We start from the raw sequence: 24,312 nt of genomic DNA on the forward strand, positions 1-24,312 counted from the left end.
GTGGGGTGTGGGGGGCCCGTTTCTCCACGTTCCTGAGGAGCTTGCTCTCTGCTTGCAGGGATCGGGCTGGGGGCCCCAGTTGTGAACTCTTTCCCCGTATGGCGATGGCGGGCATGGAAAAGTTTTCCTCCGCCTCTCTATCCCACAAGGAGCTCCAAACGAAGCCGAGAGCTGGAAGATCCCAGCTAGGGAAAAGGCAGGACTATGGAACTGCCTGCCACTAGATGTAGCCATGGTCACCGACTTGGATGGCTTCAAGAGTGGAGGTTTTAGTCATCAGAGTTACTAGCCACTATGGCTAGTTTCCACCTCTACTGTTGGAGAGCCAGTGGGTGTGAGCTTCTGAAGGATAGTCACTGGGAGCCACGGGTGGGGAGCATGGTGTGGGGGCTTCTGCTGCACTCCAGGCATCCTTTGGGACTGCCCCTTGGATGCATTTACGGGGCCAGTGTGGGAAGCTGGATGCTGGTACAGATAAGCCCCTTTAGCCTGACCCAGCAGCTGGGCTCTTCTTGGAGAATGAGAAGTGCTGGGTCAATGAGTTCTTCATCCTTGCACGCCACAGTTGAGGCTGTGTCAAGACTGACCTTCGGCCTCTTGGGGAGCAGTCATGGCTGGCAGGTGGCATCAGCCCCACTCACTTTCCCAGCAAGTGCCAATGCAGTCCAAAGTGCGTTTTCTCAGAAGCAAGTTCCAGCCAGCATCTTTTCCTTGGACCTCTGCTTCTCATGCCCAGCACTGACCCACTCTGCTCTCAAGGATCTGTGCCCTTGAAAAGAGGATATTTTAAGTTAAAGGTGGGGATCCTTTAGCTCAAGATGGCCTTTTCCTTATTAAAAATTTTCTGAAGTCTGCAAGGAAAGGGGCGGTCCATTGTTAGGAATCATCAGGGAAGAGCCAGCAAAGCTGTGATGGTCCCGAGACCCATTTTCTTGTTCTGTGGGAGTGGCGAGGGCAGTTCTGCTTTCCACCCTGCTGTGGCTGCCAGCTTTGCAAGTTGGCATGCCCATGCCTCCCTCTCTGGCCCTGGCATCCATCAGCCTCCTTGGCAGGATGGACAGGGCTGGCGTCCTTGTCCAGCCACGTGCCTCTTTTGCGACGCTTTGTGGCTGCCATCCTCAGCACTTCCTTCTTTCCTTAGGCTGCCCAGATTGGCGAAGAGCTGGCGGCGTTTGAGGAAGCTGCCTGTGCCCTGCGAGGCTCCCTGGTGGAAGCAGCTGCCAGGCCAAGCGCCGCCTCTGCCTCCTTGATTTAGCCAGCAGCCTGAAACATGCAGCAGTGTAAGACCACCTCACTGCTTCCTGCAGCGCTGGAGGGTTGGGTGATTCTCCCTCCCAGCTGGCTTCTGCTGCCACAGGGGAGACTCCTCTCCCTGTCCCCTTTTGATTCTGGCTTGCTTGCAGAGCGGGATGGTTGGCCACCCAGTCTGGAATGTCGTCCTGGACGACCACCGTTGAGGGCGACGGCACGACTCCCAAGTTCTTTGTGGGCTCCCGAGATGACGAGGTGGACCTCCCGGGATCAGACATGAAGATGGATGAGATTGACTTCTTTGAGGATGACGAGGAGGAGGAAGAATCAGTAAGGAGCCTCCTTGTGTGGCTGGCATAGGTGCCAATGGGCTCCCTCAACATATGGCTCATGCCTGGGCCTCTGGGATGTGTGTGTTGTGTACAGATGGGAGCCTGTTGCTGTAATCTGAGAGGGAGGACCTTTTGGCTTCCCCAACTAGGCCAATTGCCCTCCTGCACCTGGGGAGGCTGCAGCTCTCTTGAACAGATGCTGTTCGTTGCAAACAGGGGCACCTCTCTGCACTTGGGCAGAGGCTGCCCTATTTTGGGGCTTCTGGGGGAAGGAAGAGGTGCTTCTTCCACCTTGGTAGTAATCTGCTCTCTTACTCCCAAAGAGTCCCATTTAAGGCAGTGAAACAACTCGGTGCCTATTGTGGAGAAGGCACATAGGGGGCTGCTCATGTGTCCTCTCCACTTAACTGCTTGTGGATGGGATGTCTCCTTTAAGGCAGACTCTTTCCATTGGGCAAAGGGACACCAACCCCCCAGTCTCCCCTTGGAGCTGCTCTTGGACCAGGGTCTGTGCGTTTGTGCGGCCCCTTCTTGGCTTTGTTATCCAGACTTGCTGAAGGCACTCCTTGATGATGCAGCGGGTGGGCAGTTCCTTTCCGTGGCTCTGTGACGATCTCCTGGCATTCCCCTCAGCCTCCGGAGCGGCAGATTGTGGTGGGCATTTGTGCCATGACCAAAAAGTCCAAATCGAAGCCCATGACACAGATCTTGGAGCGGCTGTGCAAGTTTGAATACATCACGGTGGTGATCATGGGGGAGGACGTCATTCTGAATGAGCCTGTAGAGAACTGGCCGCCCTGCGACTGCCTCATCTCCTTCCACTCCAAAGGTAGGATGCCACCCAGGCTGCTACCCCAGCTCCTTCTCTGCCTGGTTTGTGTGCCCCCGACTGGCCAGCCTCCTCTGCTCCTTTTTCTCTCTTGCAGGCTTCCCACTGGACAAGGCTGTTGCTTACGCCAAGCTCCGCAGCCCTTTTTTGATCAACGACCTCAATATGCAGTATTACATCCAGGACAGGTAGGAATGCGGAGATGCTATGGAGGGGATATTGGTGGCTTAGGATAGCCTGCCTCCTAAGGCAAACGGTTGGATTTAGATGAGTAGGAGAGGTTATTTATATTTTATCTCACTTGCGTGAGAATGCAGATATCTATTTCAGCTTCAAAGGTCCAGGGTCCAGCATGTGTGCAGCCTAAGATAGCCTAGCCTGAGGTCTGGGTAGTGTCTTTCCTGGGCTTCCCTTGCTGCTCCACAGCAGCGCAGAGGGAGGCCTGTCGGGTCATGTCACAGGGGAGAAAGGCTGGCTGGCTGGCTAAGCAGGATGATCTGTGAGATGATCTGCTAAGAAGCAGGGTCTGGTCCTGTAGCATCCTTCAGGTGGTATCCTTGCTCTCTGGTCCGTTTCCTCTGCAGGCGGGAGGTGTACCGGATCTTGCAGCAGGAGGGAATTGACCTGCCTCGCTACGCAGTGCTCAACCGGGACCCTGACAAGCCGGATGGTGAGTGGCCTGTGAGCGGAGGGTGAAGGTGAGGATGACGACTGCAGAGTCTGAGACATGCAGATGGCAAAGGCTCCCTTCTCTGGTCTGAGCTTGCAATCTCTGTCAGTGGAGCTGCTTCTGGAGCAGACAGGTGTGGTCTTGAATGCCTTCATGGTCCAAGCACCAGGGGGCTGTTCTCTGGCTAGATGCTGCAATAGAGGTTTGATGAATTGCTGCATCCTGCTGCTGTTGGGGTTGTCCTGAGCTGCCACCCTTCTTGCTCAGGCTCCTCTGGAGATGGTTTGGCTTGTGTCCTGGACGCAAGAGGGGGAGCAGATGCCAAACAGCAGAGTCCTCTTCAGAAGGGCTGGGGAGCTTGCTGTGGCCCTCCGGACTTGGTTGTTGGCTGAGGTGTGTGATGGGAATTGGGGTCCAAAGAGACACCTGGAGGTCTGCTCCCCATCCTTGCCCTTAAGGATGAGTGATCCTGAGGCAGGCCTTGTCTCCTCCTTGCAGCCAGCCACCCACCCTCCCTGTAGGGATTTCATATTTTTGTTTCATTTCCCTTTTTCCTCCGAGGACCCCAAAGGGATGTCCATGCCCCCCCTGCCCCATTCAGGCCGAGTGAGAGTTGAGGTCAGTCCAGGCCTTGTCCCACAGCCTAGGTGCTGCACCACCATATAGAAAAGCCTGATGGTTTTATAATTTTGTGGTGCCTACATGATTTTATTGCTGTGGGTTTTTAAAATGAGCCGGTGATTTACGGATACTCCTATGAATAAAGCCTCAACTCCACCTACTTGCCTCCTTTGCAGGGCAGAGGCTGGCTTCACCATCTGTATCTCTGTACAGTGGGGCTGCCTGGCTCTGTGGGGAGGGGCAGGGGCTGGAGGGCTTGGGTAGCCTCTCCCACCCCCCACCCCCACAAAAAAACATGGTTGTGCTTTTGCTGCAGAGTGCAACCTCGTGGAGGGGGAGGACCACGTGGAGGTCAACGGGGCCATTTTCCCCAAGCCCTTTGTGGAGAAGCCGGTCAGTGCTGAGGACCACAATGTCTACATCTACTATCCCACCTCAGCTGGTGGGGGCAGCCAGCGCCTTTTCCGCAAGGTGAGCAGGGTGGGAGGGTAAAGCTGGGAGCCCAGCCGGATTTGGCCTCTTGGTGCTGCAAGAGAGGAAGAGAGAGAGTTGGTTGGATTGGCTGGTGGGATTCCTGGATGCTTACTGTGGTTCTAGGGTGATAGAGGCCCCAGTGGGACTCTGTCCAGAGGTGAAAGGCCACAAGGCCTGCCCCCCACTCTGTTTTCTGGTGCTGCTTGGCCAGAATGGGGTTGGAACAGGGCAGGGCACTTGTTCTGAAGGGCTGACAATTGCCCCTTGACTGGGGAAGGGGAGTTCTGCAGCCCTGCCCCCCGCCAGCACCTCCACCCCAGACATGCACCCCACTCCCACCGTTTGAATTCCCCGCTTCTTTCAGATTGGGAGCCGCAGCAGCGTCTACTCCCCTGAGAGCAACGTGCGGAAAACTGGCTCGTACATTTACGAGGAGTTCATGCCCACAGACGGCACAGATGTCAAGGTAGGGCCTTGAGGGGAGAGGGGCAGAGTCGCCACCTGATCTCGGAGGCTGCGGGGGAGGGACGAGGGTGTAACTTCTCGACTTTGGTGGCTCAGGTGTACACGGTCGGCCCAGATTACGCCCATGCAGAGGCCCGAAAGTCCCCGGCTCTCGATGGGAAGGTGGAACGGGATAGTGAAGGGAAAGAAATCCGTTACCCTGTGATGCTGACGGCTATAGAGAAGCTGGTGGCCCGGAAAGTCTGTGTGGCTTTCAAGGTTGGTGTTGCTTCTCCTGCTGAGGAGTCCCTTGTGCCCCTCTGTCTCCGAGGCCTGGGCGTATTGGGGGCAGAGCTTTGGAGGAAGGCCCAGCTGAGTAGTAGGGGCCCTGTTCTTCCTCCTCCTTGGCTCCAGCACCTTCTGGTTGAGGTTCCTCAGAGCCACCACTGAGGGGTCCTTAAGCCCTCTTGGGAGGCCTGCCAAAGGGTCATGGTGCTGCTCCTGACCTCAGTGGCTGCAAGCGGGGGGGGGGGGGGGGAGGCTTCTCCTTGCACCACTGCCTCCTCCTGCTGCTTGGCTTGGTTCTGCCTGTGGCACCTGATGAGCACGTTGGCTGCTTTAACTCTTCCTGTGCCCCCCCCCCATTTCGCCCCTGCAGCAGACAGTGTGCGGCTTCGACCTCCTGCGGGCCAACGGCCACTCCTTTGTCTGTGACGTCAACGGCTTCAGTTTTGTGAAGAATTCCATGAAATATTACGATGACTGCGCCAAGATCCTGGGGTGGGTTGCACTTTGTAATTCCTGCTTTTCCTTGGGTGGTGTGTTACTCCCACATGGGAAAATGGTATGCCCTGGGTGGGGGACTTGCCTGAGGCAGCTACCAGGATGGGAATGTCCAAAGTGGGTCCCTGACCGACTTCCGGGTTAGCGCCATCGGCGAATGGCGGAGTTCCTCCGACCGGAGGAACGGGCTCCGTGGAAATTGGGGCCTCCCGCCGCGGTGAAGGCGGGGGCCCGCTAGAAATCCCAGGCGGAGGAAGCCTGGGACCGTGGGGTTCGGCAGAGCACCAAGAGCGCCTCCCCTACTCACAAGGAAACCCACTTTTGGGGCTCCGGAGTGAAGTGGGGTGAGTAGCGCGGTGCATCGAACTGATCGCTATTTCCATGGAGGGAAGCCGCACAGCCATCACCGGAGAGCGCTGACTTTTTCCTGATGACATTTGGACTCTAAATCAAGTACCCGTGAGTAAAAACGGAGAATCGGATTAAGAAACCGCAAATTTCATGAATTAGGCACGAAGCGGGAAGGTGTAAACAGGAAGTCCGCCTCCCGTTCTTGTATACAGATTGAAGCAAAGACCTTGCAACCTAATAGCTTTAAAAGTCTTTTTAAAGTTGGAAGTTTCCTGCACCCATAACCAACAAAACCGCCTTGAAAGCAGGAGAAAAGGGGGGGGGGGAATTTGACTGTTTAATCCTGCAGGAAGTGTGAAAAGGAGTATAAGTTTCTACCGTCCCAAACCTGGGGACGGGGTATCGGGACAGAATCTGTTTGAGACGTCCATTGATTGAAAGTGGAGCATATTGACAGATAGAAAAAAGAAAAGAAAAGAAACAAACTAACTTCAACGCCACCTTCTGCATCTCTGGTCTTTAAAGAAACAAAGTATTTGAAATTGAAAGGACTTTGAAATTGAAAGTAACTTTTTTTACTTGATACTTTCCTGAAAATGGATACAAATAGAAATTGTGTCCCCTAGAGGGAGCTTGTCAGTTTGCGGTTTCAGCTTACATATGTGAGGCTTTGGACCGTGGGAACAGCCGTCTGACTTTGTTTTTGAACAGAAATGTTTTGGCAGGAAGGTTTGGCATTTGCCCTTGACAGGACTAATGCTCTGCTCGAGCAGCTGTCCGGGAAAATGAGCCTGATGAACGAAAAACTGGATTTTATGAGTGCTGTGGCCAGTGAATATGATTTAATAGAGAACAAGGATAAAGAAGTCACACAGCGATTAACTCAGGAATCTGGCTTGACAAGGCAAGTTCAAGGGCAGATGGAGAAGGAAGAGGTAGTTGCTATTCCCTATATAACACAAACGGTAAGACCCAAAGTTCTACAGGAACAAAAGCTATCGCCTTGGAAGAATGAATTTGGAGAGTGCTGGGACGCATTTGAAGTCAAGGAAGCTTTCTACTCTAGTGGGACTCTGAAACAGGTGAACAACTACTTGGTCAAATACTTTTTGGACTACAAAGATGAGGATGGGGAGTGGAGCTGGGGGGAAAGAGACAATAAGATGAAGAAAAATGGAAATTATTACTGGATGGATCCCCCAGGAAACCCACTCCCACAGAAACTAACAATAGACAAAGAACTGTGTAAGTACAAACAAGAACAAAAAAATCTGCAGAAGGGGCCTAGAAGAGACTTAAGAGCCTCGGACATCAGAACACCAGATTGATGGACTAAGTAATGGACATAAAGGACTGATATGACCCGAAACCAGGAAGAAGGGACGTTGGATGAAAATTAGAAATACGAAGGGAACTTTTTATGTTAACTTTGGAATTAATGCAATATTATTGAAATTTGAGGGATTTTGCCGGAAAGGAACTAAATTGGCTTCAGTAGAAATGTTTCTAAGGAAAAATGCATGAATGTGTTGTGTTTTTGAAATTTTAAGATTTTTAACATAAGAAGGTTAAATGGAGTAAGGTAAATTGAATAACAGATTAAATATTAAAAGAGGGAAAGGCTATGTTGATTAAAGAATATGATAGAGTGTCATGATTAACTATTTAAATTAAAATTGATAAATTTGGGAAGAATTTGCTGAAATAACGAATTAAACTAGAATACAAAAGGGGAGGTGTGAGGAGGTTCAAGAATTAAGCAAATGAAAAATTGTAATCGGAGATTTGTATTTTTTCTTTTTCTTTTAATTTTTTCTTTTTCTTTTTTGGGCTAGGGTTGGGGATTTTTTATGTATTGATGAAACTTTGAATAAATATTACTTTAAAAAAAAAGTGGGTCCCTGACCACATCTGACTCCTCTCTCTCTCTCTCTGCCAGGAACATTATCATGCGTGAACTGGCTCCCCAGTTCCAGATCCCCTGGTCCATCCCCACGGAGGCAGAGGACATCCCCATCGTGCCCACCACCTCGGGGACAATGTGAGTGTCGTTGGGCTGGGCATTTCTGTTGTGGCTTCTGGGGCATTTTTAGATTTTACTCTTGGCAAGCGTTCTTACTTGCCACGTCTTGGACTACAACTCCCAAAATCCCTGAGGTCTGGCCTTGCTAGCTAGGGGTGATGGGAGTTGTAGTCCAATAACATCTGGGGACTCACAATTTGAGAAAGACTGCCTTAGAGGATGGTGGACTGGCTCTCAGAGCTCTGGCCTTGACTGGAGAGGAGGGAGAAGAGGATGGAGGCCATCCTTGGGTGGGACTACGTGGAGTGGGCTTATCCACCGCCCTTTTGTCGCCTCTGGTGGACAACTGCAGAGCAGGGCTTTTCAAAGCTCGCCATCTTCTTGCACAGCCTTCAACATATTCTCCACCTTTGCAAAGCTTTCCTTGCTTGGGGAAGGAGTTTGCCTCTGCTAAGCATGGCTATTTTGAGAGCGGGGCAGCCTGAGATTGGTATCTTTTGCCACAGGATGGAGCTGCGCTGTGTGATTGCGGTTATAAGGCATGGTGACCGGACTCCCAAGCAGAAAATGAAGATGGAAGTGAAGCACCCCAGGTAAGAAGAGCCCCCCCTGGGGCTACACTCTGGGTGGGTGTCTGTTTGTGCAGCCTCTTCTCTGAGAGGGTCTTTAGTAGGGCTGGGCGATATCTGGTTTTCAACATCTATGATATATCACCAGCTAAACACTGCGATATACTGATATATCACAGTGTCTGAACTAAGGATGGAGCTACATAGAGAAATTGGTTGGCTTCACAGTTTCCCCCACATTTTGATTTTTGCATAGCATGCAAACACACACATCATCATTTCTAATATATTGCTAGGTCAAAAACTATGAAACCAATATCACGATATGGGCTTCAGACTGGTTCTGGATGATACATTGATATACTGCCCAACTCTAGTCTTTAGCTGGTTTCCCTTAAACGCTTCATCTCCCCTGAGCAGCAGCATAAGCAGCCACCTCATTCTGGACCTTGTCCAGCTCTGCATTTCCCAGCCCTTTCCTTCTCAGACCCTGGACCCCCTCTAACTTTGCTGCCAGGTTCTTTGCGTTGTTTGAGAAGTACGAGGGCTACAAGGCTGGGAAGCTGAAGCTGAAGAAGCCAGAGCAGCTTCAGGTGAGGAGGACTGGCGGCTGGTGGGGCCAGGGACCCTGGGGCACCTCTGCCTTTGCCTTCCTGGCTATTGGGGGCTTTGCTGTGCAGGGGGGACCTCAACACACTGGCCTGGCTATTGGGGGCTGGCATGTGGGTCTGCGGGGGGTAGGGAGGTGGTGAGGCCGAGGGCCAGGTGTGGGGAGCACATGGCCCTCTGGACCCAGAGGATGTGCTCGGCTGCCCTGCCAACCCAGCCAACCCTTTGCCCTGGGCAGGAAGTGCTGGACATCGCCCGCCTGCTGGTGCTGGAGGAGGGAGCTCATGAGGACTCTGAGGCTGAGGAGCAGAAATCCAAGCTGGAGCAGCTCAAAACTGTGCTGGAGATGTGAGAAGAGGGGTGGGTGTGGGTGGGTGGGAGCAGGTGGCTTGATGGGCCCCCAGTTCCTGGTTTTGAACAAGAGCTCCAGGAGGGTAAGGTCCAGCGGCATCCCCTGCCCTCCCCACTCTCTACTGGGGTGGTTTCCTCTACTTGGCACCCAGCAGTTCATGCCACCTGTGGCTGTGCCCTTAGAAGTCCCAGCCCCTTGTGAACCCGTCTGGCACCTTCTCCCAGGATCTCCTTCTTGGCATGCAGCAGTGGATGGCCTGAGTGGCGAAGGAGGGAGGAAGGGGCCTGGCTTAGCTGGAGTTATCAAGGGAAGCCCTTCCAAGCCCCTGCTTCTTCTCTCTCCTCCCGGCAGGTATGGGCACTTCTCTGGCATCAACCGCAAAGTGCAGCTGACCTACCTGCCCCACGGGCGCTCCAAAGCATCCAGCGAAGAGGAAGGCAGGTATCTGGCTCCTGCGGGGGCTGTGGGTGCCTCAGGCCTTGTGCTGGCAGGAGTGGGGGGCAGGTGGGAGTTTGCACCCTACCTATGGCTGCCCCTGATGCCACCTTGGTTGAGCTGGGCCTTCCATCTCCTGGCCCTGCCCCGCTTCTCTGTGGCAGCGTAGCTGAGCAGGAGGGGTTTTCGTTTCCTTGACTTGCTGGAGTGTTGTGGCAGTTAAGAGCATAAGCTGCATAGGGCGACAAGTCCATCGCACGCATTTGCACTGGCTAATTTTACTTAGAGGATTTCTTCCTTGCTTTTTGCTGCAATGTCCCATTGTTGGGTTCCAATAATGTAATATAAACATGGATGAAAGCAGATATAATTATAGGGAGAGTCCCAGCAAGTCCAAGCGTTCCAAATGGAATGCACTGATTCCTCAAGACCTTCATTGTTCGGGGCAAAGAGGTGTAGATGGCAAAAGCTGTGTACGAAGGCACCAGGTGCTCCTCCTTCTCCAAAACCTGGAGGAGGTAGAACTGCCAATCTTAGCACCTGAGAGGACCTGTAGGCATGGAGGCCGTCTTTCAGACATTTGGGACTTACAGAAGCCCCTTGAATGGAAATGAACTAACAGCCAGCGCAGCTGTTTTAATGTAGGGATTATATGAGGTCTAAACAAAACCCAGCCAGTACTTTGGCTGCTGCATTTTGGACCAGTTTAATCGCCTTCAGGGACAACCCCACATAGAGTCTATTGCAGTAGTCCAGCCAGGAGGTTACCAGAGCATGGATAATCATGGCCAAGTCACCTGTCCCAGAGGGGCTGTAGCTGGCAAGACAGCCAGAGGTGGAAATAAGCATTCCTGGCCACCAAGGCCACCTGAACCTCCAGTAACTGTGATCTGGGAGCACCCCCAAGCTATGAGCCTGTTCCTTCCAGAGGACTGCAGCCCCCTTCAGTGGAAGTCATTGCCCCACCTTCCAGACTCAGGAGCTCTGAACGCAGAACTCCTCCAACATCTCTTTAGGATTTTGAGTGCTCTGTCAACAGAGAATCTTTGGCCAGAAGCTGTGGGTGGGGCTTTGGGCATGGCTCCTGTGGCCTCCCCCAGCCCATTTCCCAGCAAGCAAGGCTGACACCCACTTTGGTCCCTCCTTCCTGACTGTGGTGGTGGGGAGGCCATAGCGGCTGCTGACCTCCCTCCTGGGGATACAGGGTCTGACTCTTGACTCTCTGCTGCCTCCAGAGGCCCGCAAGGAAGCCTCCCCGTCTCTGCTGCTGGTGCTGAAGTGGGGAGGTGAGCTGACTCCCGCCGGGAGAGTGCAAGCTGAGGAGCTGGGGAGAGCCTTCCGCTGCATGTACCCGGGGGGCCAAGGTGAGGCCAGGCGTGGGGAGCACAGTGCTGGGATGGGAGGGGGAGCCGGGTTTGGCCTGGAGGTCTCCATGCCTCAGCCACTACCCTTTGACCTTGAGGCTCTCCTCCCACCTTCCAGGGGACTACGCTGGCTTCCCAGGATGCGGCCTCCTTCGCCTGCACAGCACTTACCGCCACGACCTCAAGATTTATGCCTCCGATGAGGGCAGAGTCCAGATGACTGCAGCTGCCTTTGCAAAGGTCCTTGCAATCTCTGTCTTCCCAGTGACTGACTGGGGGTGGGGGGGGGTACCTCTTGACCTGGCTGTCTCCTCTTGCAGTGCTGCTGTGCGTGCATTGGCAGTTGAGCCAAGGCCACCTGGGGATGACTGCTGCTCTTGCCTGCGGCCAGGCCAAGGTGGCTTTCATTCCAAAGGACCAAGCGATGATCTGTGCCGTTCCCTTACCACCACCACCACCACCACCACCACCAGGTGCTAATGCCTGTGCCCCATCCCATTTTGCTCTGCAGGGCCTCCTTGCACTGGAGGGGGAGCTGACACCCATCTTGGTCCAGATGGTGAAGAGTGCCAACATGAACGGCCTGCTGGACAGCGACAGCGACTCGCTCAGCAGCTGCCAGCACCGGGTGAAAGCTCGCCTCAGGGAGATCATGCAGAAGGACGCCAACTTTGGGGAGGAGGACTTTGAGAAGGTGAGGAGGACAGGCAGTAGGCTGGCTGGCTGGCTGGCTGGCTGGCTGGTTGACTGGCTGGCAGGAGCCACTGGTAAAGGGGAGGGCAGCTCCCTGGGCCAGGCCAGCTCAAGGCTTTGGCCCTTGCATCAAAGGAAAGAACTTCAGCTTTCATGGGACCTGGTGCTGGCAGTGAGGCTGGGAGTGAGGAGGTACATCCTATCAGCCGCTCCCTGCTGTTCCAGGGGTGGGACTTCTGCATCGGTGATTTGGCCAGTGTCCCTTGGCACGATGGGTAGGCAGGTGAGAAGAAGGGCCTTCCAGCAGGTGAACTTCCTGCTCATCCTTATTAAAACAAACTTCTGGTCCTGATGATGTGGGGGGAGCCTGTCTTCCCCTCCAGAAAGCTGTGGGAAAATGGGCATCAAGGCTGCAGGATCCGGGAGGAGCGAATGTTGGTAATATGGCACCCTGAGGGAGAATACCCCCCCCCCCAATATTTCATATTCATTATTTTTTGGTACAGTTGCTTTTTTAATGGATCTTCTCAGTAGGTATCTATAAATACAGATTATGATTTTCATGCATGGGGGGTGGGGGTGGGGAGGGAACCACCTGCACCACCCTAGATCTGGTGTTGATCCAGGGCAGGGTTGGGGGGAAATAACTTTGCATTGTTGGTGGGTTATTTTTAAGGGCAGGGGGACAGCATGTGGTAAGGCAGGGAATTGCACCTCCACTGATCTTAAAAAACAAACAAACCCTCTCTGAATATTGGCCTAGCAGTCTTGAAGCAGGTTTCTAAGAAAAAAGGGACAAAATAAAAGATAAAGCATGCAGCTAGTCCTCAAGACTGTAGCATTTCTGGAAGCCATAGGTTACCACTAGAAGCCCAAAGGCATCCAAGAGAGGGAACCAGCACCAGTTGGCGCTTGTGGGGGTGGCTGAGCCAGAGTTTGTGGAGGGGAGGGAATGAATTGCAGAGCCCTCCCCACATTGGGAGGGGAACTGCTGGCTGGGGCCATGCTTCAGTTCCCCTTTTGCTCTGATCCTGCCTTCAGCTGGCGCCCACGGGCAGCATCTCGCTCGTCAAGTCCATGAGCATCATCCAGAACCCTGTGGAGATCTGTGACCGGGTCTTTGCCCTGATTGAGAGCCTCACGTCCCAGATACAAAAGCGCCTGGAGGACCCCAAGTCTGCAGGTAGGGAGTGTGCATTGTGCCATAATAACATTGTGTCGTTTGAAGCAACTGGAAGCATAATAACTGACTCCTTTTGGAAGAAATCGTTTTCCAGGCCCATAGAAATATCATTCAAACTTTTACTTGCAGAACTTGCTTCATAAGAGAATTAAAACATCAAATATACATCCAAAAGGTCCATACATTTTCTTGTGTTGTCCAGCACAGACTCAGAATCTTAGAAATACAGCCGTACCTCGGAAGTTGAATGACTTGCGAGTCAAACGTTTTGGCTCCTGAATGCTTCAAACCCGGAATTGAGTGTTCCAGTTTGCGAATGTTCTTTGGAACCCAAACATCTAGCACAGGTTCCACGGCTTCCGATTGGCTGCAGGAAGCTCCTGCAGCCAATCGGAAGCTGCACCTTGGTTTCTGAACATTTTGGAAGTCGAACAGACTTCCAGAATGGATTCCGTTCGACTTCTGAGGTATGACTGTAAAAGATAACTTCAAAAATCAAAGCAGTGAGTAGGGCAGGGGGATAGCTTGGCAGTTTGTGTTGTGTGTTAGCACCTTAGTCCTTCATCGGTCCTTGTGTGAGTGTCCTAACCCCCCCCCCGCTCCGTGGGTGGGATGACTGATGCTGCTGCTGATTCCTCAGACCTGCAGCTGTACCATAGTGAGACACTTGAGCTGATGCTTCAGCGCTGGAGGAAACTGGAGCAGGATTTCCGCCTGAAGAACCAGCGCTATGACATCAGCAAGATCCCCGACATCTATGACTGCGTCAAGTACGACGTGCAGCACAATGCAGCTCTCAAGCTGGAGGGCACCTCCGAGCTGTTCCGGCTCTCCAAGTCCCTGGCGGATGTTGTCATCCCCCAGGTGAGGCCTGGCCCTGTGAGGGAGGGTGTGGTGGTGGCATGGGGCTTTTGGCTTGCCCTGGGCTGAGTCCCTTCCTGCTTCCCCAGGAATATGGCATTAAGAAACAAGAGAAGTTGGAGATAGCTGTGGGCTTCTGCCTGCCTCTCATCCGGAAGATCCAGCTGGACCTGCAGAGGACCCACGAGGATGAGTCTGTCAACAAGCTGCACCCCCTGTAAGGACCACCCCTTGTATTTTTATACAACTTAAATCTCCTTACTAGTTATAAATAGAAGAGCCACTGAAAGTTGTGACCTTCCGTTATCAATTGTTCCCTTGTTTTATTTTTTTTAAAAATATTTTTTATTGAATTTTCAAATCATATCAACAAATTTTCCACAAATCTTAATTAAACAATTTATATATCCATATTTCTCCCCTCCCCACTTTTTGACTTGCCCCGTATTTCCGTATTGGTTTATTAAACAATTTCTATACCCTGCTGGTTTTATCTCTTATATAGTTGTGAAAGTTTAGTTAAAACCTGCCAATGAGTCCAAATCTTTATATTGTATTTTTATATAGTTTATAAATGGTTCCCACTTATTTTAATGGTTCCTTTGTTTTAATTTTATCATCTCCTTGATGCAATTCTAATAACTCTTTTCTGTAGATAGCTTCTTGTGGTGAAATCTATTTGGGGGTGGGTGTTTGTTTGTGCACAACACATTTACTTTAACTGTATCATACCACAAATGCCCATGCCATCCAAACCTTGTCGTATCCTTCTAATTCCAAAAGTTTCTCAATGTCATCCATTCCTTCATCCATCCTAAGCAACAAGCTACAAAATACAATTTCAAGTCAGGCAAGCCCTATCCTCTTTTCCCCTTTGCATCTTGCAGAACTTCAGATTTAACTCATGTTTCCCCCCGCCATACAAACGTAGATAAAGATTTTTGCCATTGTTTAAATGGTATATCAGTGGTCAAAACAGATATTGTTTGAAACAAAAAATCTCATTCTAAACAAGACATTCACCTTTATCACAGAAATCCTGCCTAACTTGACAATTTTAGTTTCTCCCATCTTGATATATCTTGTTTAATTTCAGCCCATGTCTTAACATAATTATTTTGAAACAACATACAATTCGCATTTGTCATGGTTATACCCAAATACTTTACTTTTTTATTAATTTGAAACCCTGTTTCTCCATCAAAATCTTTGGGTCTTCAGTTGTCATATTCTTTATTAGCATTTTCATTTTCTGGTGATTAGCCTTAAAGCATGCTAGCTTACCAAACTCATTTAATTTATCCATAAAAGTCTCTGCTCCCTGTAGTGGATTTTCCAAAACTATCATCAAATCATCGGCAAATGCCTGTAACTTACAAGTTTCTTTTTAAATCTTTGCTCCCCAAATTCCTTTGTCTTGTCTAGTGTCTCTAAACAAAACTTCCAAGACCAAATTGCAGAGTAATGGGGACAGTGATTGCCCTCTTTCCAAAAGACGTCTGTCTTTTCCTCCTTGTGAATCTGCGTTCGCCTCCAAGCCCTCTTGGTGACAGAACTCCCATAATTGTTGGTGAGCTTTTGGTCCCCTCACTTCTTTGACTGCTCTACTTCCAGGTACTCGAGGGGAGTCCTGTCTCCGGGGCGCCATGTCCGGACACGCTTGTACTTCACCAGCGAGAGCCACGTCCACTCCCTGCTCAGCATCTTCCGCTATGGGGGCCTCCTGGATGTACGTGAGCCAGAGCCAGCCATGGTGTTGTGTGTGTGTGTGTGTTTTGGCCATGGAGAGGGACTGACCCAGGGCTCTCCAGTGCCCTCTGCTGAAGGGGGAACCCTTTGTCTCCTGATAACTCTGGCAGCGTCCTCTACTGGTGGCTCCAGAGTCAGCCTTGAATTTCGTTCAAGAGTCTGGAGGGTGGGCCCAAACTGTCCTCCAAACACGGGGGGGGGGGGCACAGGAAGATGCTCCCTGCAACCCATTCCTCTGAGCCATCCTTGGAAGACTTGCTCAGTAGGTTCACCTCCCTGGTTTGACCCAATAGTCACTGAATATCATTTATAGACGTGCTTTTCAGGTGAACCCACAAAGCAGTTTACATAGGAATACTTAACCAGTCAGCCTCCATTAAGACTTTATAATGGGAAGGCCAAGGCCAGCTACCAAGGGAAGAGAGCACCTTCTGCCATTAGGGCAAGGGTGTCTTTGGGCAGCTCAGGGGGGCAGCTATGGGAGGAAGAGGCTACTCCATGGCCAGTGTGTGTGTGTGTGTGTGTGTGTGTGTGTGTGTGTGTGTTGGTGAGTCAAGCCACTTGCTTCGGCTAGACGGTCACCTGGATTTTGCCATGTTGTGAGAATTGGTTGGAGCTGGTTCATCTGAAAGGGTCCACAGCACAGTGGTTTTTTTGGCCAATGCTAGGAAGAAAAGCTGTGGGCTGTGAAGTCTGTCTTGTGCCGAACCCCTTCAGGAGGGTTTATGCGAAATTCACTGCGGGGAGGAGCGCTAGACCCCTTCCAGGTCCCTTCAAGGCTGAGCCCGCCCCTTCCAGGCCCTTTAATCCTGCCTGCCCCGGTCCTCCTCTTGCCTTTCAGGAATCGAAAGACCCTCAATGGCAGAGGGCCATGGACTACCTTAGTGCCATCTCGGAGCTGAACTACATGACGCAGATTGTCATCATGCTCTACGAGGACAACAACAAGGTGAGGGAGCAGAGGAGGAGGAGGAAACTGGCGGGTGGTGGTGGGGTGAGGCTGAGTGGCCAAGCCACCGTGACTTCTTCTCCAGCAGAGCCTCACTGCTCTCTTGGCAGGACCCTTCCTCTGAGGAGAGGTTCCACGTGGAGCTGCACTTCAGCCCAGGGGTGAAGGGCTGTGAGGAGGACGGCAGCGCCCCGGCAGGCTCTGGTTTCCGCCCGGCTTCCGCAGAGGTGAGTCCATGGCCTCTGAGGCTGCTGGGAACAAAGCTGCTTATAAGGCAGCTGGTCTGACTGGTCCCCGTTGCTCCCAGATGGTGCTGGAATGGCCGTTTGCCGGGAAGGTGGGATGAAAGGCAGCTCTGACTACCAGAGGAGGGAGAGAGAGGGTGGACGCTGCCTCTCTGGGGTGTTTTGCTCTGCTCTGAGGAAAGAGGTTCTGCTACCCATTTTACCTCAGGCTAACGGTGGAGGCACGTCCAAGTGACTGAAGGTGCCTTGTTTGAGTTCTGCATTATCACAATGGTAGTATTACTAGAAAGAAAGTCTCTGTCCTCCCCTGGCTGACCTCTTTCCTCACAGTGTGGGGCAGGGGGGAGACTTTCCCAGCCCAAAGTCTCCCTTCCCTCCTGGGCCCACATGCCATTAGTGGGTGGGACCAAAACCTCAGCAGAGGATGCAAATTTGCCCTTTGTACAGTAGGCCCATTTCTGTACACCTTCATACACAGAGCCTGTTCTGGATACAGGCGTGCGAGAGGTAGAAACCCTTGTGCAACACAGGGCCAGTCTGGGATGTGGCTTGGGGAGCATGCCAGGGGCCAGAGAAAGGAGCCCAGAGGGCCACTGCATTCTACCCCAAGCCTGAGGTTCCCATCTCTGCATCACTGCCTCCAGCCTCCTTTTCGCTGCCTAAAGTTTCCCCTCACTCCCAGTTCTCAGCTCAAGGCAATGCCCCTTACACCCCCAACCCCTTGTGCTGCTTTCCTGCAGAAGGAAGCCAAGAAGCCGGAGGAGGGGAGCCTAGAGGAACTGTCCAAGCCCAAGGCCATTGTGGAGATGGACCAAGCCCAGCACCTCTCCTCTCCACCCCTGGAACCCATCTACGTCCAGCGGAGATCCCCTCTCATCCGCAACCGCAAGACTGGCTCCATGGAGGTAGAGTAGAGGGGCTAGACAGGCGCTGTGTGTGTGTGTGTGTGTCAGTGTGTGGGGAGAGATGCCTGCCACCCCCACCCCTGGTGGGTTTGCCTGAATCTTCTAGAGGGAGGATCCCCAGATGTTGTGGCCCAGAAGGAGGGGGGAGGTATTTTTCCCCTCTGCCAAGAGCTGCTTCCTCCTCTGCCCCACAATCATTTTCTGTCTCCCAGTTTGTCCCCTGCTGCTGCTGCCCCCAGCCAAGGTGCCAGAGGCCTCCAGAGCCACCTGAGTGCTTATTTTCCACAGGTGCTGTCTGAATCTTCCTCCAAGGCAGGTGGCTATCGCCTCTTCTCCTACTCGCGGCATTCCTCAGAAGTGAAGCAGAGCGGGTTAGGTAGGAACTTCTTCTCTGTTCTCTCTCTCTCTCTCTCTGTTGACAATCCTGGTGGGTCAGTGGGTGGGATATTGTATGTTTTTTCTCCCAGCCAGATAGGATCTGAGGCTGTCTCTGTAAAGTGCCCCCCCTCCCCCTGAGCCTGGGCTGCCTGCCTGAGGCCCTGCGCTCCCTTCCCTTCTCTAGCTGGCCTTTTCTCCTGTGGTGCTGCCCTGGGATCTCACAGACATTTTGAGAGTCCAGGCAAGGAGTGTCTCAGGTGGGTAGGCAGGCAGTTCCTGACAGTCAGCAGGAGGGACAGGGAGTCTTGGCCTGAGGGCTAAATGTGGTTTTTCTTTTTTGAAAAAACTTTGGGATTTAAGGGGGGGGGGCAGAAACACATAAATGGATTTTTATCAGCCCTTCTCAGGTGAAGAAGCAATGGCAGTGGCCACCCTGTGCTCTCCAGTTTTGGCAGGCTGTTTCCCTTTCCAAAGCAAACAAACCTGGCACATAGGAATGACCCCCTCCCCGCAAAATGAAAGGAGCTATATTCATGTAATGAATGAATATTAAATCTTAATGGAAGAACAATAATAGCCCATGTCTCATTGAAAAAGCCCAGGCGGTGGAGAACCCCACCCACAAGACACAAGTTGTCTTCCAAATGCCTTGTGTGTGTGCAATCACTCAAGAAAAGAAGGCAGGTTCTGATTTAGAGCCCTTTTTCTGAGGTGGGGCAGTTTCGGGGGCTTCCTCACAGGCCCTTCCTTCTCAAAAGAAGGTCGCTGGCCAGGGGACCCATTCCAATCTCCCCAGAGCCAAAGACAGAGGTGGGAGGAAGGAGCTTCTTCAAGGGGAAAATTGGAGGGTGCAGTGTGTGTGTTTTGTGCTGTCTGTTTGAATCCGGGCACCCGCCCAGCACCCAGGCCTGCTTAGCTGCACCTCGTGCTCTTGAGACCATTATTCCCCTGCACTCTTGGCCTGGAGTCTAAATTGGGGGTGGGGAGCACTCTGCACTTGGCTCCAGCCTTCTCTACCTGGCCTTGCTGGTGGGGGAACATGGCGTGTGGTCCAATCACGGTGCTTGCCTGAGCCGGTAAAAGCCCACCCACTCCGCACCCAAACCTATATTGTGACGCTCCCTCTTGCACCTGCACCTGCCCTTGCTCTGAGCCACAGGGCTCTCTGCCTGGGTGGTCAGCCTCTTCCTCTGTCCCTCGGGCTTGGGAGTGTTTTGGTCTGATCCTGGGCTTGTGGGCTGGACCACTGACCATTGCTTCTGGCCACGGCATGTGAGATGAGAAAAGACGGTGAGGCTTGGAGAAGCTGAGCAGGCTGGCTGTGCCCTGGGCCCCTGCTCCTCTGTTTTGTGTTGTCCTACAGAGCAGTTTTAGGAGCTGCAGACCCCCTCTCTCCTTCTTCCTTTGCCACTTGGGGGGGGGCGGTGGCAATTGGGGGCTGCGGCACCTTCCTGCAAGGGCTGCTCTGCTGCTTTCTGCCCCACTAACCTGGGATGCCTGAGCTGCATGTGGGTGGGTGTTTGTGTGCAAACGTGTGATACTAACAGCCTGCTGGACCTTTTCAGGGTCACAGTGCACGGGTCTCTTCAGCACCACAGTCCTGGGGGGCTCCTCCAGTGCCCCCAACCTCCAGGATTATGCCCGCAGCCATGGGAAGAAGTTCGCCTCCAGCTTTCTATACAAAGATGGTAGGTGCACCCTCTGCAGAGACATCCTGATGCTTGGGGCTGGGCGCCTGGCGGTTGGCGGGGAGGCTCCAGGGAAGCTTGGGGGCTGAGCACTCCGAGGACCCCCTTGCCCTCGTGGGTCCTGGGAGAGCAGGGCTGGGAGGAGGTGTCTCCACATCCTGAGGGCCTCTTGCCTGGAGCTGCCTGGTCTCACCAACACCACAGGTCCTCATAAGGACGGAGAAGCAGACTTAGTCACGGCATCCATTAGCAGGGGGGTGGAGAGCAGGTTTGACGCTCTCAGTGATTAGTCTCACTAGTGAAGTGCTCCTTCCCCATCACAGAGCAGGATGGGAGTAACTTAGCATTGAAGAGAAGCCGCAGGTGCCAGGAGTTGTGGCAGTGTGGGGCAGGGCGAGCAGCTGGGTTGGCTTTTCAGGTGAAGCAGGGCAGGAGATGGGGTTGCTGCTCTGCAAATCTCTGCCAAACAGCCTGCAGGGATGATTCCCCTCCTCCTCAGTGGCATTTACTGGGTCTCTCTTGGGATTTTTTCCTCTGGCAGCTGCCTTCAGCTTTCAGGCATACACAAGGTTGTTATAAATTCCTGGCAGGGTTTTCACACCAAATAACACCTTCCCTGTTTGAGAGGGGCTTGCTTTCTGCCCCTTGCAGCGGAGAATTCTTCTCGGCTCCAGCCCTGTTGTGACTTGCCTGTCTTGCACCTGGGCTTGGAGCATGGCTCTCAAATAGTTGGGGAGCTGCTCAAGAACTTTCTGAGCCTCTTCTGGCACCTTCTGGTCCTCCCGAGGTCTTCTTCGCTTCTTGCATTTGCTTGGTTGTTGAAAGAGAGATAGATAGATTCTGCAGCTGTTGCTGAGGCCTGGGTTGGTGTGGCAGAGGAAGGGGAAGCTTGTTTTTGTGGGCTATTAAGGTTGGTCTCTTGGGGGCTGCTCCTAGCCCCATGCTGGGGTGATTCCCCACAGGTTTGTGTGGTGGGTGCTTTCTCTTCTTTCCCAACCAGAAGCTTAGGGGTGTCAATAACACTGCCTGACCCAGCTCAGGGATATTGGCAGGTGAAGGAGCTGGGCTGGTGCTGGTCCTTGGCCAGTAGAGTGTTGTGGAGTATTCCTGCACCCTTCATTGTAGCTCTGGACAGGGAGGTTGAAGAAGCAGGGGCTACTGCCCTCCTCCTCTGCCCTTCTCTCCCATAGGACCCATCTGGGGAGTGCGTGTCTTTGGTCTCCTGTTGCGCCGCAGTCCTGTGGTGCCCATTGCCCCTCTGTGTGTGTGTGTCAAACCATCCCTTGTGCATGTTGCTCCTCCCAGCAACCTCCTGGGGGGGCAGTCTAGTGTGGGGTGAGGCCCCTTCCTGTGGTGGGCCTGTGCTTCCAGCAGGGGGCGCCACAAGCAGATGGGCGCCTAACTGACGCGATGCTCTCATCTTGTTTCCTCAGAGCTCTTGTCTATGCCAGCTGTAAAGCGGTTTTCTGTGTCATTTGCAAAGCATCCAACTAACGGTACGTTTGCTTCTTAATTTGACGCCCCTCCCCGCTCCTCCTGCTCCCTCCACCCTTCCTATGTCTTCCATCCCCGCGTGCATGAGTGGGCAGCTGTGTCGTGCTGTGCTGTCCCCCCCCCCCCTGCCACTAACCACCCTCTTGGCTCTCCCTTCTGTGTTCTCATGAGGATGGGGTGGGAGCAGAGGGACCCCTCAATACATAAACAGCAGCAGCAGGGAGGGCAAGATGATGCACCTGCCCCCCCCCAGCTGGAGTGACCTGATGAGAGAGAGCCTATGGGGTACCAGCTGCTCCCCCCTCGCTGTGACCCAGAGTGGGGAGAGAGCCTTGCCCAGTTCCCCCCTCTCTTTAGGCTGCTTGTCTGCTTGCCTGCTTGCTTGCCTGCCTGCCCTCCACTTCTCCCACCCCCAGGCAACAGTTCTTGCTGGGCAGTGGGAGTTCAGAGGAGGGGAGGTGCCTCTCTCTTCTCATGGGGGTCTTTGCCTCTGCTGAGGTGTCTGGCTCTTGCCCGACTGCAGGAGGTCTTGGCTGGCCCTGGGCAGGCTTGGAGGTGTCTGGTGGGTGGAAATTGGGGTGGGGGAAGCTGCTCACAGCCCCTTGGGGAAGGTTTTCTTTCAGAGTAAAACATGCTAATTGCATTAGAGAGATTTCCAAGTCTTTTCGCTTCTGGAAAAGACAGGTTCCTTCTGTTTCTGCTTGCTAAAGTAGAGGGCTGCAAACTCTTTCTAAGCCTCAATCATCTCCCTTTCCTTTGTGCTTATTGTCACTTTCTTCTTTGCTTCCCTCTTCTGTTATTTGCCAGCTAGCAAAAAGTCTTGCTTAGATCACTGGAGGGACCAGTTGGAAGACAGGGCTGGTTGTAAACTTCGATCCTCATATTTGGTGCTTCTGTAGTTCTACAATTTATTCATTTAACAATTGGGCTTTTCGGTTTCTAGGAGTTAAAAGCAAGGCTTTAAAAACCACTGTCTATGGTGCTTGAGTGCATTTCTCCCCTCAGTAGAGCTGAGGAATATCCCTGCCTCCCCTGTGGCTGGCTGCCAGTGGAGGGGCACCCCCACATTTTGCTCAGTGGAGTCCTTTGCAGCCCATGTGAGGTTTGAGAATGAGCGGTGGAGAGACTCTGAGGAGGAGGGGCAGCCCAGAGCCGTGGCAGGGGAGGAGAGGAGCAAGAGACTCAAAGGCTGTAGGCTTACATGTCCCTTCCTTGCATGCAGAACAGCAAGGCCAACTTCTCCTCCTGACTGGCTATTTCTGCCTGGGGGAGGGTTTCTTCCAAATGGGGGAGAGTTGCTCTTGTGCTCGAATCCTGGTTATGGGCTTCCCTTAGGGACATCTGGTTGGCCACTGTGGGAAGAGGATGCCAGGTCCTTTGGGTTCTTCTGATGATTTTATGGAAACTGAATTGGTGCTGACCAGACAATGCTTCTGCCAAATGTCTCAAAGGGCCTTCAGGTGCCCAGAAAGTGTTTGCCTGTGTTGTCTTTGAAGTGGGAACAGAGTTTGCTCCATGGCGGGTGGTGCTGGCAGCTGTCCTCCCTCCCCATGCTCTTCCATGATCCAAGCTGGGCTTCCTCCCTCCCCCTGCCCTTCCCCCCTCTGTTGCCTTGGCTCTGGCTCTGCTGTGCCCCTCCCCCACTCACCCTTTGTGGCCCCTCCCCCCAGATGAGCTGGAAGGCCCCTGCGGGCGGCTGCTGCTGCGCCACTTTTCCTCTGACTTTGCCGCCCGCCAGCCCGCCTCCCTCCTGGATGCCGCCCTGGCACATCACCTCCGCCAGTGCTCCTACCACTTCCGCCTCTTCCGGGACTGGCTGGTCTCTGGCCGGGGGGACCTGGAGAGCCTCGACGGTACGGCATGGCACTGCATGGTGCCTTGGGGGCCTCCTTGGCTGGGCCCTCCCCGCCCAGGGGGTCCCTGTGGCTCTGCCTCTTCAGGGGCTGCTTCCCTCCCTCCCCTGCCCAGCTGCCATTTGCCTGGAGGAGGCTAGCCAGGAAACCTCTTCTCTTGTCCTGCCGATTCTTTCTCCGCTCCTCTTCACCGGGCTACAGCAATGTTAAAACACAACATTAAAAAAACAGCTAAATTCCTGGCTACCTAGAAAGGCTGCGAGCCCTGGTGGGTCTCGCTTGCCCCTTGCCCACCCCCATGGAAGCCGGGCGACTGAGGAAGGGCTGCCCCTGCCGCCGCTGCCGCCGCTGCTGCCGCCGCTTCTTTGCATGAGGTTTGGTTTGGCTTCTGGGGGCCCCCCCAGGTCCTGGGCGTTGTCTCCCCAGCCAGCCCAGGCTGTTCTGCACCTGGTGCCAAAACCCTTGCAGAGTGTGCATGTGTGGGTGTGGGAATTGTGTTGCATGGGCAAAGCAGCTTCCCTGCCCCACAACCTGCCAAGGGGGAGCAGTGTGGGACTTGAAGGATGGAGGCCTCTTGGGCAGGCCCATAGGGACCCTCCCTTTCTCTTTCCCACCCTGGCACACAGGCCCAGCCACTCCCTGCATGGCTCTGAGCACTGGGCTGGGCTTTCTTCCCAGGAGGCCAAAGCTTGATTTTAGGGCAAAGCTGCCCAGGTGGCTCTTGACCGGGAACCTGCAGGTGGGGGAGGTTGGCAGCTGCCTGCAAGATGCCTGGCTTGTCTTCCAGAGGAGTCTACTGCTTGGGTCATTGCAGACCAACACTGCCCAGGAATGGCCTTCTTCCTTCTGTCTGCCCCTGCGTGATGGCCAGGCTGGTTTGTGTTCCACTATCAGGGCAGCTCAACAGGAAAGAGGACCAGGCCTCCCCTCCCTTTGGCCTGCGTCTTCTGGGTGGGAGCTTCTCTTCCACTGGCGCCGTTCCCTTCCCGGGGAGAGGAGGCTCACTTGCAGGCTCCTTTCACAACCCTGCCTTATTTGCAGCACAAGTCCCTGCAGTTTAAAAGCCAGCAGCTCTTTTGGACTGGTGCAAAGCGCCCCCCCCCCCCGAGTGGTGCTCAGCATCCAAGAGAGGAACAGTTTCAGGTTTGTGTATAATTTGCACAGTGGCTTCCTAAGAGTTTCTTGGGTCATAAATGCAGATTTTGCA

General features: G+C 53.4%; 1 protein-coding gene across 7 annotated transcripts in view; it reads left to right on the plus strand.

The window, feature by feature from the left end:
- PPIP5K1 (diphosphoinositol pentakisphosphate kinase 1) overlaps window positions 1-24,312 on the plus strand; it is a 28,805-nt gene that overhangs the window by 348 nt on the left and 4,145 nt on the right. For 3 of the 7 annotated variants that reach the window (XM_053364454.1, XM_053364455.1, XM_053364456.1), the window contains exons 2-29: window positions 1,142-1,280; window positions 1,404-1,581; window positions 2,217-2,412; window positions 2,510-2,600; window positions 2,997-3,082; window positions 4,020-4,174; window positions 4,542-4,643; window positions 4,739-4,900; window positions 5,280-5,401; window positions 7,695-7,796; window positions 8,285-8,371; window positions 8,865-8,940; window positions 9,195-9,304; window positions 9,660-9,745; window positions 10,979-11,107; window positions 11,226-11,347; window positions 11,619-11,801; window positions 12,842-12,983; window positions 13,624-13,847; window positions 13,934-14,061; window positions 15,459-15,573; window positions 16,435-16,542; window positions 16,653-16,769; window positions 17,528-17,692; window positions 17,981-18,068; window positions 19,636-19,758; window positions 21,192-21,254; window positions 22,923-23,105. In XM_053364454.1, the coding sequence (XP_053220429.1) occupies window positions 1,432-1,581; window positions 2,217-2,412; window positions 2,510-2,600; window positions 2,997-3,082; window positions 4,020-4,174; window positions 4,542-4,643; window positions 4,739-4,900; window positions 5,280-5,401; window positions 7,695-7,796; window positions 8,285-8,371; window positions 8,865-8,940; window positions 9,195-9,304; window positions 9,660-9,745; window positions 10,979-11,107; window positions 11,226-11,347; window positions 11,619-11,801; window positions 12,842-12,983; window positions 13,624-13,847; window positions 13,934-14,061; window positions 15,459-15,573; window positions 16,435-16,542; window positions 16,653-16,769; window positions 17,528-17,692; window positions 17,981-18,068; window positions 19,636-19,758; window positions 21,192-21,254; window positions 22,923-23,105 (3,415 nt within the window). In that variant the 5' untranslated portion in view covers window positions 1,142-1,280; window positions 1,404-1,431. Of the gene's footprint in view, window positions 1-26; window positions 1,281-1,403; window positions 1,582-2,216; window positions 2,413-2,509; window positions 2,601-2,996; window positions 3,083-4,019; window positions 4,175-4,541; window positions 4,644-4,738; window positions 4,901-5,279; window positions 5,402-7,694; window positions 7,797-8,284; window positions 8,372-8,864; window positions 8,941-9,194; window positions 9,305-9,659; window positions 9,746-10,978; window positions 11,108-11,225; window positions 11,348-11,618; window positions 11,802-12,841; window positions 12,984-13,623; window positions 13,848-13,933; window positions 14,062-15,458; window positions 15,574-16,434; window positions 16,543-16,652; window positions 16,770-17,527; window positions 17,693-17,980; window positions 18,069-19,635; window positions 19,759-21,191; window positions 21,255-22,922; window positions 23,106-24,312 lie in introns of those variants that run through there. The other 4 variants (XM_053364457.1, XM_053364458.1, XM_053364460.1 and 1 more) reach the window with 4 other exon arrangements.

Source organism: Podarcis raffonei, chromosome 14 (genome assembly GCF_027172205.1).
Source record: "Podarcis raffonei isolate rPodRaf1 chromosome 14, rPodRaf1.pri, whole genome shotgun sequence".
Lineage (NCBI taxonomy): Eukaryota > Metazoa > Chordata > Lepidosauria > Squamata > Lacertidae > Podarcis > Podarcis raffonei.